Below are 18,172 nucleotides of genomic sequence, written 5' to 3'. Positions count from 1 at the left end.
GGAGAGCATATGCCATGTGTTGTCTTCAAGCCTCCATCTTGACTCTGCCCCCTATAATATTGTGTATAAGGGGGCCAAGAGGTGGTGCACCCAGTTAAGCACACATACTACTATGCACAAGAACTCATGCAAGGATCTGGTTCGAGCCCCCACTACCTAGCAGAAGCAGGGACATTCACAAGTGGTAAAGCTGATCTATAGGTGTTTATTTTTCTGTTCCCCCGCCGTTTCAATTTCTCTTTGTCCTATTGAATAAAAGAGAAAGAAAGAAAAAAAAAAAAGGAAAAGATAACTGCTGGGAGCAGTAGATTCATATTGCAGGTGCAGAGCCCCAGCAGTATCCCTAGAGGCAAAAAAGAGAGAGAAAGAGAGGATGAAAGATAAGGGAGCAAGAGGATCACGACACTGCTCAACTCTGGCATGAGGTGGTGCTGGAGATGAAAATCTGATCTGCTATCTTTTTAAAGTGCTCTCTAAATGTATTTCTTCCTTCAGGGAAAGTGTAGGTTATAATTGGGTTAGCTTGAAGGAATTTGTGTAATTTGAGGAAGATAGGTGTGTTGCTAAGGATCTGTTTTAGATTTTATCTAGAGTGATGTGAAGAATGAGGAATTACAAATATTTGAAAGTTGTTTTAGTAATATACTAAGAAGAAATATAGACGACAGTACTTTCTTTGGTGAGAAAAACCATTTAGATTTATTGAAATGTACATAGGGAATACATTTAATTTTCAGCATACTTATTCTGATATTTATTAAAATGACATTAATTATTGAATCATGGCTATTCTTCAAGAGCTACAGTTTCTCAAATTTCTTATGTTAGAATTTGAACTTTTGGGGAGTCGGGTGGTAGCGCAGTGGGTTAAGCGCACGTGGCGCAAAGCACAAGGACTGGTGTAAGGATCCTGGTTCAAGCTCCCCGGCTCCCCACCTGCAGGGGAGTGGCTTCACAGGCAGTGAAGCAGGTCTGCAGGTGTCTCACTCTCCCCCTGTGTCTTCCCTGTCTTCTCTCTGTCCTATCTAACAACATCAATAACAACAACAATAATGGTTATGCAAAGACACTCTCATGCCTCAGGCTCCAAAGTCCCAGGTTCAATCATCCGACTCCAGCATAAACCAGAGCTTATCAGTGCTCCTGGTAAAATATAAAAAAGAAGAAGGAGAAGGTGAAGGTGAAGGTGAAGGTGAAGGTGAAGGTGAAGGAGAAGGAGAAGAAGAAGAAGAAGAAAGAAGAAGAAAGGAATGTGCAGATAAACTACAAATGTTAGAAAGGATTAAAACAGAAAAATACTTTTGTGTGTGTTCAGTTATAGGGTTTTTTTTTTTTGTTTTATTTTGTTTTCAGAGCAGAGAACTCACACATTTGTGATTTTACCATCTCTGGGCTTCTGCTTTGTTGAGGCAGAAAGGGAGATAAGAAAGAGATCCCATAACTCTAGCTTCCACCTCCTAGGTGGTGCAGGGGCTGGAACCTGAGTTACTTGAGTGGCAAAGTATATACTCTATCCGGTGAGCTATCTTTCTGACCTCAATATAAAGTTCCTCCCTCTGTCCTTTCCTTTCTTCCTCCCTCCCTCCCTTTGTTCCTTCCTTCCGTCCTCCCTCCTTTCCTTCCTCCCTTCCTTCCTTCCTCTCTGCCTTTCTTTCTCCCTCCCTTCCTTCCTTCCTTCCTCTCTCTCTCTCTTTCTTTCTGCTTGTTTTAAGTAGTTCGTATGTTCTTTTATGTATTAAGAGACTTTAAAGACAGGTCAAAAATGCTTCTGAAAAAGTTTTGCTGTGTAAAAATGAGCTTAATTTTTCAGTGTGATATTGGAAGAATTAACATATGAAGTACCATTTAATTCCTTTAGTTGATAGTAATAATGTTGAAAAGGTGGTTGAGGATTAGTCTCTGATTAAAAATAGTAAAATAAATATTTTACTGTTCATGATTAAAGTTTCCCTATTGTGAAACTTTGCTACTTTAGTTATGTTGGGATATTTGCTTTTACTGCAAAAAAAATTCAATGGAATTATGTATTTACTATGCTTTTATTATATGATTTAGTTCTTGGTCAGATTTACTGTAATTTCAGAGGATGATCTTTTGTAGACACTTCCATGGAATCTAACATTGTCTAAGAAAGGTATATTGATAAGGGCTCTTCATTTGGGATTAATACAGTCTACATTGTCATTTCTGTATACTTTTAATTTTTTAGAAAAGTCATAAATCACACTATGTATTTATTCATGTATCTTATTACCTTTATTAATATATTATATTGGTTTACAGTATATAACTTCAAGATCATATGTTTTTACCTCTATATGTTTATAAAACTCACTGAATATGGAACTGGGCAGTGCCGCAGTGAGTTAAGCACACCTGGCACGAAGCGCAAGGACCAGCATAAAGATTCTGGTTCTAGCCTCTGGCTCCCCACTTGCCGGGGGTTCATTTCACAGGCAGTAAAGCATGTCTGCAGGTGTTTAATCTTTATTTATTTATTTATGAGAAAGATAGGGGGGAGAGAGAAAGAACCAGATATCACTCTGGTACATGTGCTGCCAGGGATTGAACTCAGGACCTCATGCTTGAGAGTCTAGTGCCTTAGCCACTGCGCTACCTCCTGGACCACATGGTGTTTAATCTTACTCTCCCCCTCTCTGTCTTCTCCTCTCTCCATTTCTCTGTCCTATCCAACAACAATGACAGCAATAACAATAGTATTAACAACAATGACAATAAACAGCAAGGGCAACAAAAGGGGAAAAAAGAAACCTCACTGTATCTGCTATTAAAATATTAGTGTCAGCCCGCTTAAAAGGTTTACCCATTCCTTCCATTCTTCCTCCTATCTGATATCCATAATAGTTTTTGCTAGGAGTCATAGTAATTTAAAGGTACATAGGGATTTGATAGGAAGGGAAAAAACTTAGCCTAAGTATATGAAAAAATGAATTTGTATAATCATCTCAAATGGGAATTCACATTCACATATCATTAATTCTGTTAAAGCAGTAAATGTACTGAGACCTACTTTTTTAAAAAAATTATTATGTGGAATTTCAGATACCAAATAAGAGTAAGTATTTAAGTTATACTTGTTTGTGGATGTGTGAACAAGCAAATATGTAAAACATTAACTTCCTATTTACATTATGAACATAAGTTCTTTATACAGTTACAGTCAACAACCATCTACCTACTGCATAATACTTTTTTTTAAAAGTAATTATGATTAAAATGATGTAGTCATTTAAAACTAATGATTTTAGTGGTCCAGGAGGTGGCACAGTGGAAAAAAGGTGCCAGACTCTCAAGCATGAGGTCCTGAGTTCAGTCCCTGGCAGCACATGTACCAGAGTGATGTTTGGTTCTTTCTCTCTTCTCCTATTTCTCTCATGAACAACAACAACAAATGTTTACTGACTCTAGACTGAGACTTAAATTCACATAACCTCTTTATTAGTTTTTGGGTTTTTTTTTTCTTTTTTAAGAAAATTGTAGATATAAAAACTGGAAAAGCACAGAAGTATTATGCGTATACCCAGGAACCTACAATTGAGGTTTAATAAATGTAATATTTGTGTTTTTTTTTGTAATATTTGTTTTAAATCTTGAATTTTTTTTCTTTTAGGAAATGGGATATAATGGATATTGAACACCCCTCTCCCTTTCTAAAGCAAACCTCTGTTCTGGCTTTGTAAACCATTTTTAGAATGTAGTTCTAGAACTTCTCATATATGTATTTTTTTTCCCCTACTGCTCAGCTCTGGCTTATGATGGTGCAGAGGATTGAACCTGGGGCTCAAGGCCTCAAGCATGAGTCTCTTTGCATAACCATTATGCTATATCCCCTGCCCTAGAACTTCCTCATAAAAATATACATTCTTCTAAACATCTGGGGAGGAGAGGAGAAGGAATGGAGAGGAAAGCAATATATAGACAGTCTTTAACTATTTAAAAGATGTTTGAAATAAGTAAGGTAAATGCTAAAATCTATGTAATCTCATTTCATGGGTGTTATTTTCTCTATGTTAAAAATATTTCATATTGTCCACGAAATAACTCATTATTTATCAGCCTGTGCCTTACCACTTTCGAGGCACTGGGTTTGTGCCCTGATGTCAGATAGGAGCACCAAGACAGTATTTGGGGAGGTGCTCTGTGGATGGTGGAGCAATGCTGTGATGTCTCTCTGTCCATCTCTCCTTTCTCCTCTCTAAGTAAAAAAAAATTAAAGAAACTGGGCCCCGGGAGGTTACTCAGTGGCATTCTACATGATCAAAGCCCTAAATTCTTCCTCTAGCCTGGTTTTAAAAAAATAAACAGAAACCTGATAGTGACTTAAGCATATTATACTGGCAATAGCATTTAATGTCACATGTAATTTTGGACTGATTCAATATATTTAGTGTTGTGGGTAAGTAGTAAATTTGTGAGATTTTGTGGCTTGATATTTTAAATATATACTTTTGTTCGTGATTTGATGGTTTAAATATATACTTTTTTTTGGAACTTAAAGAACTTTGGAGGTCACCAGGCAGTGGCACACCCGGTTAAGTGCACGTAGTACTGTGTGCAAGGATACATGCAAGGGTCTGGGTTCAAATCCCCACTCCCCACCTGCAAGGGGATTGCTTCACTAACGGTGAAGCAGGTCTGCAGGTGTCTTATCTTTCTCTCCCTCTCTCTCTATCTCCTCCTCCTCTCTCAATTTCTCACTGTCCTATCAAATGAAAAGAGAGAGAAAGAGAGAGAAGTTCCTACAGTGTCTATCACAGGGGAAAGGAGCTGGCCATAATAGGGCATGCTGGTCCGGCACCTGAGGGACGAGCAGTGACACCCCAACCCCTCCCAGAGGAGCACAGTCTGGAAGGTCAGTTTATGAACCTGGTCCTGCTCAAGTCTTCCAGGATATGACTGAGGAGAAGGGCAAGCCCGGAGATAGGGTGGTCATGCCCTACAGTCAGGTGAGGCTGCAGTTTGGCAGGGATTGCCCAGCCTGTGGGAAACCTGCTGTTCTCAGGCCAGACACTTCTCTGAGATCCAGAACCTGGCCTTCACCTCAAAACAGTTTATTCTTTTCTACCTCACCACCATAGTATTTGGTGATCATCTCCTCAGTACAGCCACCTAGGTTCCAGATGTTACCATGATGTCAACCAGACTTCCCTGGGCTGATGACCCCACCAGTGTATCCTGAAGCCCCGCTTCCACAGAGCTCTGCCCCACTGGGGAAAGAGAGAGAGAGATGGTCTGAGAGTACTGATCGACCTGTCAATGCCCATGTTCAGCGGGGAAGCAATTACAAAAGCCAGACCTTCCACCTTCTGTACCCCCGAATGACCTAGGTCCATTCTCCCAGAGGGATAAAGAATAGGGAAGCTATCAGGGGAGGGGAGGGGATATGGAGTTCCGGTGGTGGGAATTGTGTGGAATTATACCCCTCTTATCCTATGGTTTTTGTCAGTGTTTCCATTTTATAAATAATAAAATTTTTAAAAAGAGAGCGAGAAAGGCCACCAGAAGCAGTGGATTCATAGTGTTGGCACCAAGCCCCAGCAACTGGAAGCAAAAAAAAAAAAAAGTACTCTGGGTAAGGCTCTGGGGATGTGGGGTTCTAGGACACATTGGTGATGTCATCTGCCCAGGGAAGTCAGGCATCAAGGTAGCACCTGCAACTTGGTGGTAGAGTATTTGAACTTGAGGGGTGACATCCCCGGCCTCACATCTCTGGACATAGTCTGAAGTGAAACATGCTGAGGTGGCACTGGTTGCACTGATTGGTTGAGTTCAGCAGATGCAGTATCAAATGGTATGGATCAAGAGCAACATGAAAGAAAATGAGCAAAGCCCCAGGACCAGGAGAAATATGACTTTTACAGAGAATGAGGAAGGTTCCTTGCTGTCTTGGAGTTTAAGAAGACAATAGATAACTATTATTATAACCAAGTTATTTGGGAACTTGATTTACTTTGAAAATCCCATGGTTAGGATTTACTGTACCAGATCTTATCATGATTTGGGTTACTTAGTGCTATTTACAAATAACTATATCTTATATGCTGACAAGTCGGGTTGCTTCTGGTCTCCCTGGTCTAAGATTATAGGTGATTTAAGACCTAATTTCATTTTTCTGCATGTTGCTGTCTAGTTCTAAGTTTCTTTTAATTATTTTTCCCAAGTTTTTATTTATTTATTAATGAGAAAGACAGGAAGAGAGAGAGAGAGAGAGAAAGAACCAGATATCACTCTGGTACATGTGCTGCCATGGATTGAACTTGGGACCTAATGCCTTGAGAATCCAATGCTATCCACTACACCACCTCCTGGACCACTAATTCTTTTTTAAAGCCCTTCTTTCTCTCTTTCTGGGCTTCATAACTCCAGGATAACTTTTTCTTTTTCTTTTCTTTCTTTCTTTTTTTTTTTTTTTTTTTTGCCTCCAGGGTTATTGCTGGGGCTAGGTACTGGTACTGTGAATCTTACTGTCCTGGCAGCAATTTTATTGGATAGGATAGAGAGAAATTGTGAGAGAAGGGGGAGATAGAGAGAGAAAGATAGACATCTGCAGACCTGCTTCACTGCTTGTGAAGTGACCCTCCTGCGGGTGAAGGGAGGAGCAGCTGAACCTGGATCCTTGCACAGGTCCTTGTGCTTAGTACTATGTGCAGTGAACCAGGTGCACAACTGACTGCCCCCCCCACACACACAGGATGACTTACAGATACAGAAAGACAGCAGCAAAGAGACAGAGAGAGAAAATGAAAGTGACTACAGTGTGGAAGCTGTTTCCAGTACAGTGGTGGCCAGTACAGTACAGGCTTAAAACAGTGTACCATCCAAGTAAGATATCTGGCTGCCCTGTCTCTTAATTTTTGGTTCCCTTGTTTCATATAATTTTTGCTGAAGAAATGGAATAATTTGACTAGAGTATCTCACATTTTGGATTTTATTGATTGTATTACTATGGTATCCTCTATTATGCTTCCCTCTTTCTTTTTTCCTTTAATTCTTACAGTAAATTTTTTATAAAATTTATGGGGGCTGGATTGTGGTGCATCTTGTAGAGTATGCCCATTGCAATCGGAGTGGCCTCCCCCAGGGCTCTGTTCTGGCTCCTACGCTATTTAATATTTACATCAATGACCTCCCAGAAACTTCTTCAAGGAAGTTCATCTACGCCGATGACATCTGCTGTGCAACTCAGGCATCCAAGTTCGACATCCTCGAGGAAACACTCACGAAAGACATGTCTCTGATATCTGATTACTGTAAAAAATGGCAACTAATCCCTAGCACTGCAAAAACGGTATCATCTGTTTTCCATCTACACCATGCCTCGGCCTCGCGTGAGCTTAATGTGCAGCTTGGCGAGACGAGAATCCGGCATGAAGCCCAGCCAGTCTATCTTGGCGTTACTCTCGATTGCACTCTGTCATTTCACAAACATCTCATAAAAACTGCAGCAAAGGTGGGCGCGAGGAATAACATCATTGCAAGACTGGCCAGCTCCTCATGCGGCACGAGCGCTTCCACACTACGATCATCATCTCTGGCATTATGCTATTCCACTGCAGAATACTGTGCCCCAGTATGGTTCCGTAGCCCCCATGCCCACTTGGTCGATTCCAAATTATATTCCTCCATGAGGATGATTTCTGGAACCATCCGTTCCACCCCGGTCCCATGGCTGCCAGTTCTCAGCAACATCGGCCCGCCAGATATTCGTTGGGATGCGGCATCATCTAAGTTCATTTCCCACGTCTACGCTCGACCGGACCTGCCAATATACGCGGATATCTTTGCCCACCCTGTCCAACGCTTGACGTCTCGTCACCCAATCTGGTCCCCTACGCCTACACTGAACTTCTCTGTTCCAGACTCTTGGAAACAAGAGTTGGCAGTCAGCTGACGTAAAGAACAAACACCTCATCACAGACCCCTGCAAGCGTCAACCCGGCTTTGACCTAGCACGTTATGATCGGGCCCTCCTCAATCGCTATCGAACAGGCCATGGCCGGTGCGCCGCTATGTTCCATCGCTGGGGAGCCAGAGACGACCCGAACTGCTCCTGCGGCTACAGACAGACTATGACCCACATAGTCAACGACTGCCACCTCTCCAGATTCAAAGGAGGTCTCGAAACTTTACATCAGGCTCAACCTGACGCTGTTGACTGGCTACGGAAGAAGGGCAAACGCTAGAAGAAGAAGAATCGGAGTTCAAGCCTGGGTCCTCACTTGTAGGGGTGAAGTTTCACCCAGACTAAAGCAGTGCTGCAGATGTCTTTTTATCTCCCCTCATCAACCCCCCTCCACCTCCTTTTCTGTTTCTCTCTTTCTGTATCCAATAATTAAATAGCTTACCTAGAGTGGTGGCGTTGTGCAGGCACTGATTCCCAGTCACCTTGGTGGCCTGCTGTCCCAAAAATATGAATGTGTACTTATTACCTGAACTCCTATGTAGATGATCAAAATAAAGATGATACTTAACAGTTTTACCTTGCCAGTGTAAAATATTGGATTTATGACAGTGCTAAAAAGAAATGTCATAGTTAGCTAAAAGTGGAAACTTGGGTATTGCTACAAATAAAAAAGATTAAAATAAGATTTTCAATGTGTGAAATGACAGTTAACAGATGTGAAGTAAGCAGAGGAAAATAATTGCTTTGTTTCCTTCAAAGATTTTGAAACAAATCTAAAGGTAAAACTGAAAGAAGACTTTGACAGTCTTTTTCAATTTGCCCTTGGATCAATTTCCCCTATCTTTTCTCTTTAAATGATAGTCATTATTGGTAGCTTGTAGGAAAAATATGTTACAGATGCAAAATGAGCCACCACACTAATGTCTGACACATACTCATATAATGTAGATGGGTATAATATGAATATTTGTATAAATAATTATTGTGATTTTTTGTGTGTGTGACTTTTTAAGTGTGGGGCTGGAGAAAGAACCAAGTGCAGTCACTAGGCAGTGAACCAAATACCAGTGAGCAACCTCTCCAGCTAGATTCTTTTTTTTTTTTGCCTCCAGGATTATTGCTAGGGCTTGGTGCCTATACTTCTCCTGGCAGACATCTCTCTCTCTTTTAATTTCTAAAATGTAAATATTGAAAAGACTATAGGATAAGAGGACGTGCATGCTTCGTTCGACAGCACATATACTAAAATAGGATAAGAGGAGTACATTTCCACACAATTCCTACCACGAGAACTCCATATCCCATCCCCTCCCCTAATAGCTTCCTATTCTTTAACCCTCTGGGAGTATGAACCCAGGGTCATTCTGGGGTACAGAGGGTGGAAGGTCTGGCTTCTGTAATTGCTTCCCCACTGAGCATAGGCATTGACAGGTCGATCTGTACTCCCAGCCTGCCTGTCTCTTTCCCTAGTGGGGCAGGGATCTTTTTTCCATTGTTGTTGCTGCTGCTGTTATTGTTGTTGGATAGGAAAGAGAGAAATTGAGAGAGATGGGGAAGACAGTAGGAAAGAGAGACACCTGCAGACCTGCTTCACAACTTGTGAAGCAACCCCCCCTGCAGGTGGGGGGCTCGAACCCGGATCCTTGTGCAGGTCCTTGTGCTTTGTACTGTGTAACCTGGTACACCACCAGCCGACCCCCTCTTTTTCTTATTATTCTGTTTCCTTTGCAGGGATTCAGGGGAACAGACAGACACCAGAGTAGTGTTCACAATTCATGAACCTCCCTTGGTGCCATCTACCATGGTTCCAAGTGATGCCTGGGATCAAATCCTGGGTCTCACACATTAAATAAACTGTCTACTCTACCTGCTGAGCTATCTCTTAGTTGTTTTTCTTTTTTTCCTTTTATCAGAGCATTGCTTAACTCTGGCTTATGGTGGTATGGGGGATTGAACCTGGGACTTTGGAACCTCAGGCATGTATCTCTTAGTTTATTCTACATTTTGTTTTTTAATTTGCCATCACGGTTATTGCTGAAGCTTAGTGCAAGCACTATGAATCCACTGCTCCTGATGGTCTTCCTTATGTCCCTTCCTTTTGTTTTATTTGAATGAACAGAGATAAATGGAGAATGGAAAGGGAGATAAAGGAGAGAGAAGGGGCTGGATGGCGGCTCACCGGGTTAAGCGCAAATAGTAAAAGTGCAAGGACCCTTGTCAGATCCCAGTTCAACCCCCCAGCTCCCCACCTGCAGGGATGTCATTTCATAAGTTGTGAAGCAGGTCTGCAGGTGTCTGTCTTTCTTTCTTCCTCTCTATCTTCCCCTCCTCTCTCAAATTTCTCGCTCACCTAATAAAAAAAAATGGAAAAAGTGACCTCCAGGAGCAGTGGATTTGTAGTGCTGGTACTGAGCCCCAGCCATAACCCTGGAGGCAAAAAAAAAGGAGAGAAAAATGTAACCAGATATTTGTAGAGATGATAGTTAACCTATGTCTGCAACCTTGGGAGAACTACAGTGGCTTGCAATGGAGGGATTGGGGATTCAGAACTCTGATGGTGGCAACAGTGTGGAATTATACCCCTGTTGACAGGTAATTTTATAAATCAATATTAAATCACTAATAAAATTAATACAAATTTTTAAAAAGAGAGAGATAGATACTTGCAGACCTGCTTCACTGTTCATGAACTGTCCTCCCTACAGGAGGGGATTGGAGGCTTGAATCTGGGTCCTTGAGCATGGTAAATGTGTGCTGTCAGTCAGATTTATTTATTTATTTATTTTTAAGATATTTATTCATGGGGGGAGAGGGAGAGAGAGAGAGAGAACCAGACATCATTCTGGTACATGTGCTGTCGGGGATTGAACTTGGGACCTCATGCTTGAGTTAGTCCAATGCTTTAACCACTGTGCCATCTCCCAAACCACTGAAGATTTATTTATGTTTTCATGAGAGAGAGAAACCAGAACATCACTCTGGCACATGAGATGTTGGAAGTTGAACTTACGACCTCATACTTGAAAATCCAAGATTTTATTCACTGTGCCAGTTCTCGGGGGACCTTTGCCTTAATTTTTAATTTTCAAACATTTTTGGCTTTTTTTGTATTATGCAATTTTTTAATTGAGGGAGATAATGCTCTACCATGGATTCATTGACATATGCATATAATTTTATTATGTATTAGGCCCTCAAAGTTTTATCCCTATCTTCCCTTCCCCAAGCATTTTGTATTTTTAAATTATGAAAAACTTAAAGAAAATGTCACAAGTGGGATGCCAAGCTTCTTTTTTTTTTTTACAATATTTTTGCAATATTACAAAGATATTGAAGTATATTGATACTTTGCTATTATAATTACTGACTTCAAATAAAATAAAATAAAATATTTAAAGCTAAAAAGTCAGTAAGAAAGAAATGGAGGGGGAGAGAGAGAGAGAGAGATACCTGCAGCACTGCTTCACTGCTTGTGAAGCTCTTCCTCCTCAGGTGGGGACTAGGGGCTTGAACCCACATCCTTGTGCATTGTAGCATCTGTACTCAGGCAGGTGTGCCACTGCCAAGCCTCTCTACCTTTTTTTTTTTTTTTTTTTTTTTTTAAGTGTAGCACCAGGGAATGAACCAAGTGTTTCAAGCATGACTTTCTTTTGAGAGGGAGTGAGAAAAAGGAGAGTGAAACAGATAGAGAGTAGAGATAACTGGCACCTCCCTCTCATCATGGTGCTCCTATTTCGTGCCCAGATTCTTAGTTCCTGCTCTTTCACCAGTTATGTGAATTTTAGCAAATTTCTTCTCTTTACTTTATTATTTTTTTAATTTTATATATTTATTTGATAGGAAAGAGAAATTGAGAGGGGAAGAGGAGAGAAAGAAGGGAGGGAGAGTGAGAGGGAGTGTGGGGGGTGGTTTGCAACACTGCTTCACCACTAGCATAACTTCTCTCCTGCAGATGGGGACCTAGGGCTTGAACCCCAGTCCTTGTGCATGGTAACATTTGCACTTAACCAGGCAAGCCACCTACCTCCTGGACCCACAAGTTTCTTCTCTGCCATATCTCAGTATCCTCAGCTATATAATGAGGGTAACAGTGGTATATATCTTACAGAGTTTTTAAGATTGAGTTATGTAATATTAATATAATATGCAAAATTAGGAATACTACCTGACACATAATTGTGACCAAGTATTAGGTTTTATTCTTATCATTATTTTTTAATATTTTTATTTATTAGTGGGAAGAGACAGAGAAATTGAGATGGGAAGAGGAGATAGAGAGGAAGAGAGACACCTGCAGCTCTGCTTTACCGCTTGTGCAGCTTTCCCCCTGCAGGTGGGGACAGAGAGCTTGAACCTGGGTCCTTATGCACTGTAATGTGTGTGTTTAACTAGGTGTGCCACCACCCGGCCCCCATATCATTATTGTTTTGCCATTTGTTGTCATGGGTCTGCTCTTTTATATTTAGAGATTCCACCTACATGTTTTTCCCATCTGCTAGGTCTCTTCTCTCCACTTTAAGTATTACCAATTAGCATTCAGAATTAAACTAGCTATGGCCTGTAAAAATGCTTAGAATGGTGCTTAGCACTTAGTAACTTCTCAATAAGTACATAGTAAATATTCTTAATTATTGGCTATTGTGATCTTTATGTAGCTGACCTCTCAGGGCAGATTCATTCTTTGCCATTAATGATGCCATGTCTTTGATTTCTGCTCATGCTCTTGAAGTTGAGCTCTGCTTTTATAATGTTGCTCTGTATAGCAAATTTCGGTGCCTAAAAGAGAAAAAAAATCACTACTTTGATAAAGATATCAGATGACTTGACCATATCAACTGAAACAATGTGTTATCAACGTGAGAGAAAAATTGAATGTTGAAGCAATGAAAAATCTTGTTTTAGCTATCTAAGGAAATCACGAAAATATTCTCGGATATTTTATTGAAAATATAATGATGAGAAAAAAATATATAAAATATATATAGAAAATATAGTGATGAGAATTCAGGTGGATTAGTGACTTTTTTGGCAAGCTAGAGTTAAGAAATTCTGTTACTGATTTGACATCTGTTAGAAAATTATAAGAATTCAGAACTATAGTTTCACACCACTTTGTGTGTGTCTGCATGTCTATATGGTATACCACACCTACCTCCAAAGGTCCTATACCCCTCCTCCTACCCCCGCCCCCAATCCTTCTTCCTTCTGATAACCAATATACTGTTCACAGTCTAACAGGTAGTTGAAACTAAAAATTTACCTAAGGAAATCAGCAGCTCAATTAAAATATGATGTGAGGAGTGAAGGTCAGGAAGGCTTTATGGTTTTTGTTTTTTTATATAAATAAAACTAACGTGTTTATCCAGCTTTAAAAAAGGAAAAATATTAAGTGTGGGTAGCAGTTCTTTCTAGACATCTCTCATGTGTTATTTCAAAATCTTAAACTTCTTCAGAACTCAAATGAAATAACTTCATTTCTCTATTTTAAAAATAATATTGTGAGCTTTTTGTTAGAAGAATTAGGAGACAGACCTTACCTAATTTCTTAAAGAGAAGTCGCTTGTTATGTGTTCATTTGCATGACCTGTTTGTTAACCCTTTGGACATCTTCGAATACTTTCATAATTTATATATTTTAGAGTATTTCAGAGAAAGGTATTTTCCTGCAGTACAAATTGTATTGTCTTTCTTTTTTTTTTTTTTCAAGTATTGATAGCAATGCAAAGCCGTTTCACCACAGTTTTGGTTTTCAGATGAAAATCAGGGTTTTGTATACACTTTCAAAAAAAGAGAAAACTTTACTGCAGGAAATGGCAGTGTGAGAGTTAAAATATTACATGGAGGGAAGAACAGTCCATTGGGGGTTAAATTGCAGAGTCTAATGGAATAATAACTGGTAGCACCATCTGCTGGCCTACTTCCGCAGAAGGAGTCAGTATTTTTAACGACATCTCTAATATTCATGCTGATGCATTTTGATGCTTTGTGCATTCATTTCTTTCTGTGCTTTGTTGGAATCTGGCTATCTGCTTACAGCTATTGAGGAAACCCAGCGTCTTAGGAGGGTTTTGCAGCGTTTTTCTTATCTACAAAGAATGAAGAGTGAATATAAACTTGCCAAGGCAGAAATGTGTTGATAAATCACAATGTGTATTTTTGGAGGGTTGTGCATCTCTTGGTTGCTGCTTGCTAAATAGGCCATTTAGGAATCTTCTTTCAATGCTTTTTTCTTGAGCACTGCCTGGGGTGGTGAAAAAGCAGAGGGCAAGCCTTTGTCTGACGCCAAAAATGTCTTCAGTGAAGAGGCCAAGAGGAAGGGTAAGTGAAAGCCTGAATGAGTGGGAGGAGGAGGGGTTCTTTGGGCTAAAAGGCTAATGGGATTGAATAACCTTCCTTATTACTGGCTGCTGCTGCGGGAGTCGTACTGCATCGCCATCTTGAGCTTGTTGCTGTTTTCTCGAGTCTTGGTTATTTGTTATAGCCTGTAGGCCTAAAGGTGGCATTTTAGTAAGCGATTCTAAACCCTCCTTCCTTTCCCAGTGCTGCAGCACTGCTATGAAACCTTTGATGAGGCAGGTATAGAAAGGATATTCAGTGAAGCACACTGGAATCAGCATGAAAATGTGTTTGGAAATTCCTGGTGTTTTTTTCCTTTGCTATAGTCAGAAGCATGTTTACGGGTAAGAACATAACAAAACTGTGATCTAAGATTATCTGGTTGAATGTGTTTGAAGAGAATATTCTTTTTTAAATGCTGTTGATCGGCTTCCTGTGATTGCTAAAATATTAATAATAATTTAACGTAAAACTGTAAAACTTGTTTTCTCCCCCCCTCAGAATTGCTTGAGCAAAATAATTGTGATGGGGGTGGGGGGTCTACTTATAACTCTTACATGGAAAAACTAAAACTTTCTCAAAATTTAATTAAGAGGAAGAATGTCTGTTTACTAACTAGCTATGTTGCTGCATATATTGCATATTTAAATAATTTAAATTATTTGAGATTCTGTTTCACTTTTCTTGTAAAACAGATCTAATTTACCTAAAAATTTAAGGACTAGTAATTCTAAGTCAAAATTGCTATTTTATATTTATTGACAATTTTCAGAGTTCTGACATGAAGGATAAGACCTTTACTCCAGTTGTACAGACTAGTTACAAGATAAAATTTGAAACAGCTATGTTTAATAGAACACAGTTTGAAGCAGATAATCAGATATGCTATGAAACTATAAATTAATCTGTTAGTCTTATTTAACCTTCATTTTTAAAAGCAGTAGTTGAACTTCTAAATTTATTCCTAGGCTAATTTCTAGAACATCAAAAGTTTTAATTTTAAATTTGTAGCACTCATGTACTTGCACATATATTTTACTTATTTGAGCTTAATTTTAAATTTTCAGATACCAGTATGAATTGTTTCAAGTTCACAGTGCATAAAAATACTTTGGTTTTTTTCTAGCCTCCATCTTCCAAGAAGAGTGATGGTTCTGGGACATGTACTAAGTTGCAGAATACCCAGGTGAGGATCATGTCCGAGAAGAAGCAGAGAAAAAAAGTGGAATCAGAAAGCAAGCAAGAAAAGGCTAACCGAATAATATCAGAAGCTATAGCAAAAGCAAAGGAACGTGGGGAACGCAATATTCCACGAGTAATGAGTCCTGAAAACTTTCCTACTGCTTCAGTTGAAGGAAAAGAGGAAAAGAAAGGTAGAAGGATGAAGTCTAAGCCAAAGGACAAAGAGAGCAAAAAAACAAAAACTTGTTCGAAGTTAAAAGAGAAGACAAAAATTAGGTAAGTTGGTTAAGAATTAAGATTAATTCCTTTGACCTTTTTTGTTAAAGTGTACTTTGTCTAGTCTTTTACTATGGTTTGTGTGATATGCTTACTTGCACTTTGGGGTTTTTGTTAGATACTTTGTATACCTTACTTTCTGAGTGAATTACCATGACTTTTGCGGGATCTGTCAATACCTGATTTTATTATTTTGGGAATACAACCTTTTGAACATTATCAGTAAAAGAAATTTAAAGTAGGGAAATATTTCACATGTAAATCAGAAAAAGGGAAACTGAACAATATGAAATTTGTACTGTGCTACCAGTTCACTTTCTTGACAGAATGAACACTGAAATTCTTTTTTAAATTTATTTACATGAAAATTGTATTTCCTTAGACAGCTTATAGTTTGAAAACATGAAATTTACTCTGTTTTCATAAGCCCACAAACTTGAAGTAAATAGACTGAGTAGCAAGAAAACTTAAGGCCATTTAAATCAGTATTAAGCGGCTCTGGTCTCTAGCACTCTCTTACCGTCTTTCTGATTTACTTTATGTAATAAAGAGGCCAGGTGACGATTAATGCTCTAGGAGAATTATAAGGGCAAAGAATTATTTTTAGGCAAGTACATTAATCCTAACTATTTTTACTAGAGTACTTAACACATTTTCAGAAATAAGTTTTATTTGCTTTGTATGTATGCTTTGTATATACAAGGGTAAAAATTATCTAAAACCAGTGCAGTTGATAATTATTTTTGCTGGAACACATTTTATTTTTATTTATTTATTTTTATTGTGTGATTTCACTGATTTGAAATATCTAGAATAAAGGATATTATATTGGTGGTTGTCAGGGACAAGAGGGAGGTGAGTAGTCCTGTGCATGTTTCCTTGGGGAATGAGTTAAAATGTTTTGGAATTCAGTACAGATAGTGGTTGTACACTTTAAAATTGTTAATTTTATATCATATATTTCTTATCGCAATTAAAATTACATCACATCCTTCTTTTATTTGTATTTTTTACTAGAGCACTGCTTAACTCTGGCTTATGGTGGTGTGGGGAGGATTGAACCTGAGAATTTGGAGCCTCAGGCATTGAACCTGAGAATTTGGAGCCTCAGGCATTAGAATCTCTTTGCATAACCATTAAGCTATTTACCCCCCACCCTGCAGGAACACTTTCAATGCTTTCTTTATATGCTATTTTAGGAAAAGTACTTAACCTAATTTTTTGTCAGGTTAAAAAGTACCCATTAAACAAAGAATTCACTTATTAAAATGCTCACTTGCTACAGAAATTATTAATGTGTTATAGATATTTAGAATTAGACAATTTTGGAAACCAAATTATTTCTTGACATTCTAAGTGCAGCCACCTTATTGAATTATACTGTTAGGTTCTGATTACTTTAGTCCAAACTATTAAATAGCATGGGCTCCATTAAATAGCTAGAAATTAAATCTTTACTTTTATTTTGGTGTGAAAGTATCTTTCCCAGTGTTTCTATTTTACTTAGGAAGCCCCATATTTATTTCTTTTTATTAATTTATTCCCTTTTGTTGCCCTTGTTTTATTGTTGTAGTTATTGTTGTCATCGTTGTTGGATAGGAGAGAGAGAAATGGAGAGAGGAGGGGAAGACAGAGGCGAGGCGGAGAGAAAGACAGACACCTGCAGACCTGCTTCACCCCTTGTGAAGCGACTCCTGCAGGTGGGGGGGGGAGGCTCAAACTGGGATCCTTACATCAGTCCTTGCACTTTGTGCCATGTGCACTTAACCCGCTGCGCTACGGCCTGACTCCCAGGAAGGCTCCTATTTATTTCTTTAATGTATTAAAATTTATGTTTTTCAATTTTAAGTTATACAGAAATAGAGGCAAAAGAATGCTCAGTTTGAAGGATAGTGAAAATCTTTCAGAAAGCATGAGGATGTTGGTATATTGATTTAACTAAATTTTAGGAGGAATGTCTAGGTGGCAAAAGAAATCAGAAGTGAATCTGATTTAAGAAGAAAGTACATAAGGGGAAATAGAAATATATTATAATTGAGAAGCATGAATCTTTGAAAATGTTGAACTAACATGCCAGAAGGGCTGGAGACAGAGTTTTCACTGGGTAGGGTTTGTGCCTTGCTATGCCCATGGCCTAAGTCCAAACCTTCTACCACGTGGGAGATACTATGGCATTGGAGGCAGCTCTTCTTCTTCTTCTAGCGTTTGCCCTTCTTCCGTAGCCAGTCAACAGCGTCAGGTTGAGCCTGATGTCTGCTTGTTGCTGGCTTTGAAAGTGACTGGGATCCAAGTGGATTCAGTTGGCTAGGAAGGATCGTCAGTTTCCCCAATGAATGGGTACTCACGGGATGCACCACGAGAAGGTCGATCCAATGCATCCCGGAGGCAGCTCTAATACTGTGCATCTTTCTCGCTTGCTCACTGAATAAGAAAGCTGCTCAGAGAGGTAAAATT

General features: G+C 39.2%; 1 protein-coding gene across 18 annotated transcripts in view; it reads left to right on the top strand.

The window, feature by feature from the left end:
• Positions 1–18,172, top strand: part of CHD9 (chromodomain helicase DNA binding protein 9) — a 224,742-nt gene that overhangs the window by 97,632 nt on the left and 108,938 nt on the right. For 15 of the 18 annotated variants that reach the window (XM_016194860.2, XM_060185542.1, XM_060185538.1 and 12 more), the window contains one exon: positions 15,387–15,718. In XM_016194860.2, coding sequence (XP_016050346.1) covers positions 15,387–15,718 — 332 coding nt within the window. Of the gene's footprint in view, positions 1–13,887; positions 14,243–14,353; positions 14,605–15,386; positions 15,719–18,172 lie in introns of those variants that run through there. The other 3 variants (XM_060185550.1, XM_060185549.1, XM_060185551.1) reach the window with 2 other exon arrangements.

This window comes from Erinaceus europaeus, chromosome 2 (genome assembly GCF_950295315.1).
Source record: "Erinaceus europaeus chromosome 2, mEriEur2.1, whole genome shotgun sequence".
Classification (NCBI taxonomy): Eukaryota; Metazoa; Chordata; class Mammalia; order Eulipotyphla; family Erinaceidae; genus Erinaceus; species Erinaceus europaeus.
Note: the sequence above shows the minus strand (reverse complement) of the source record. Positions and strands in the feature narration are given on the sequence as shown.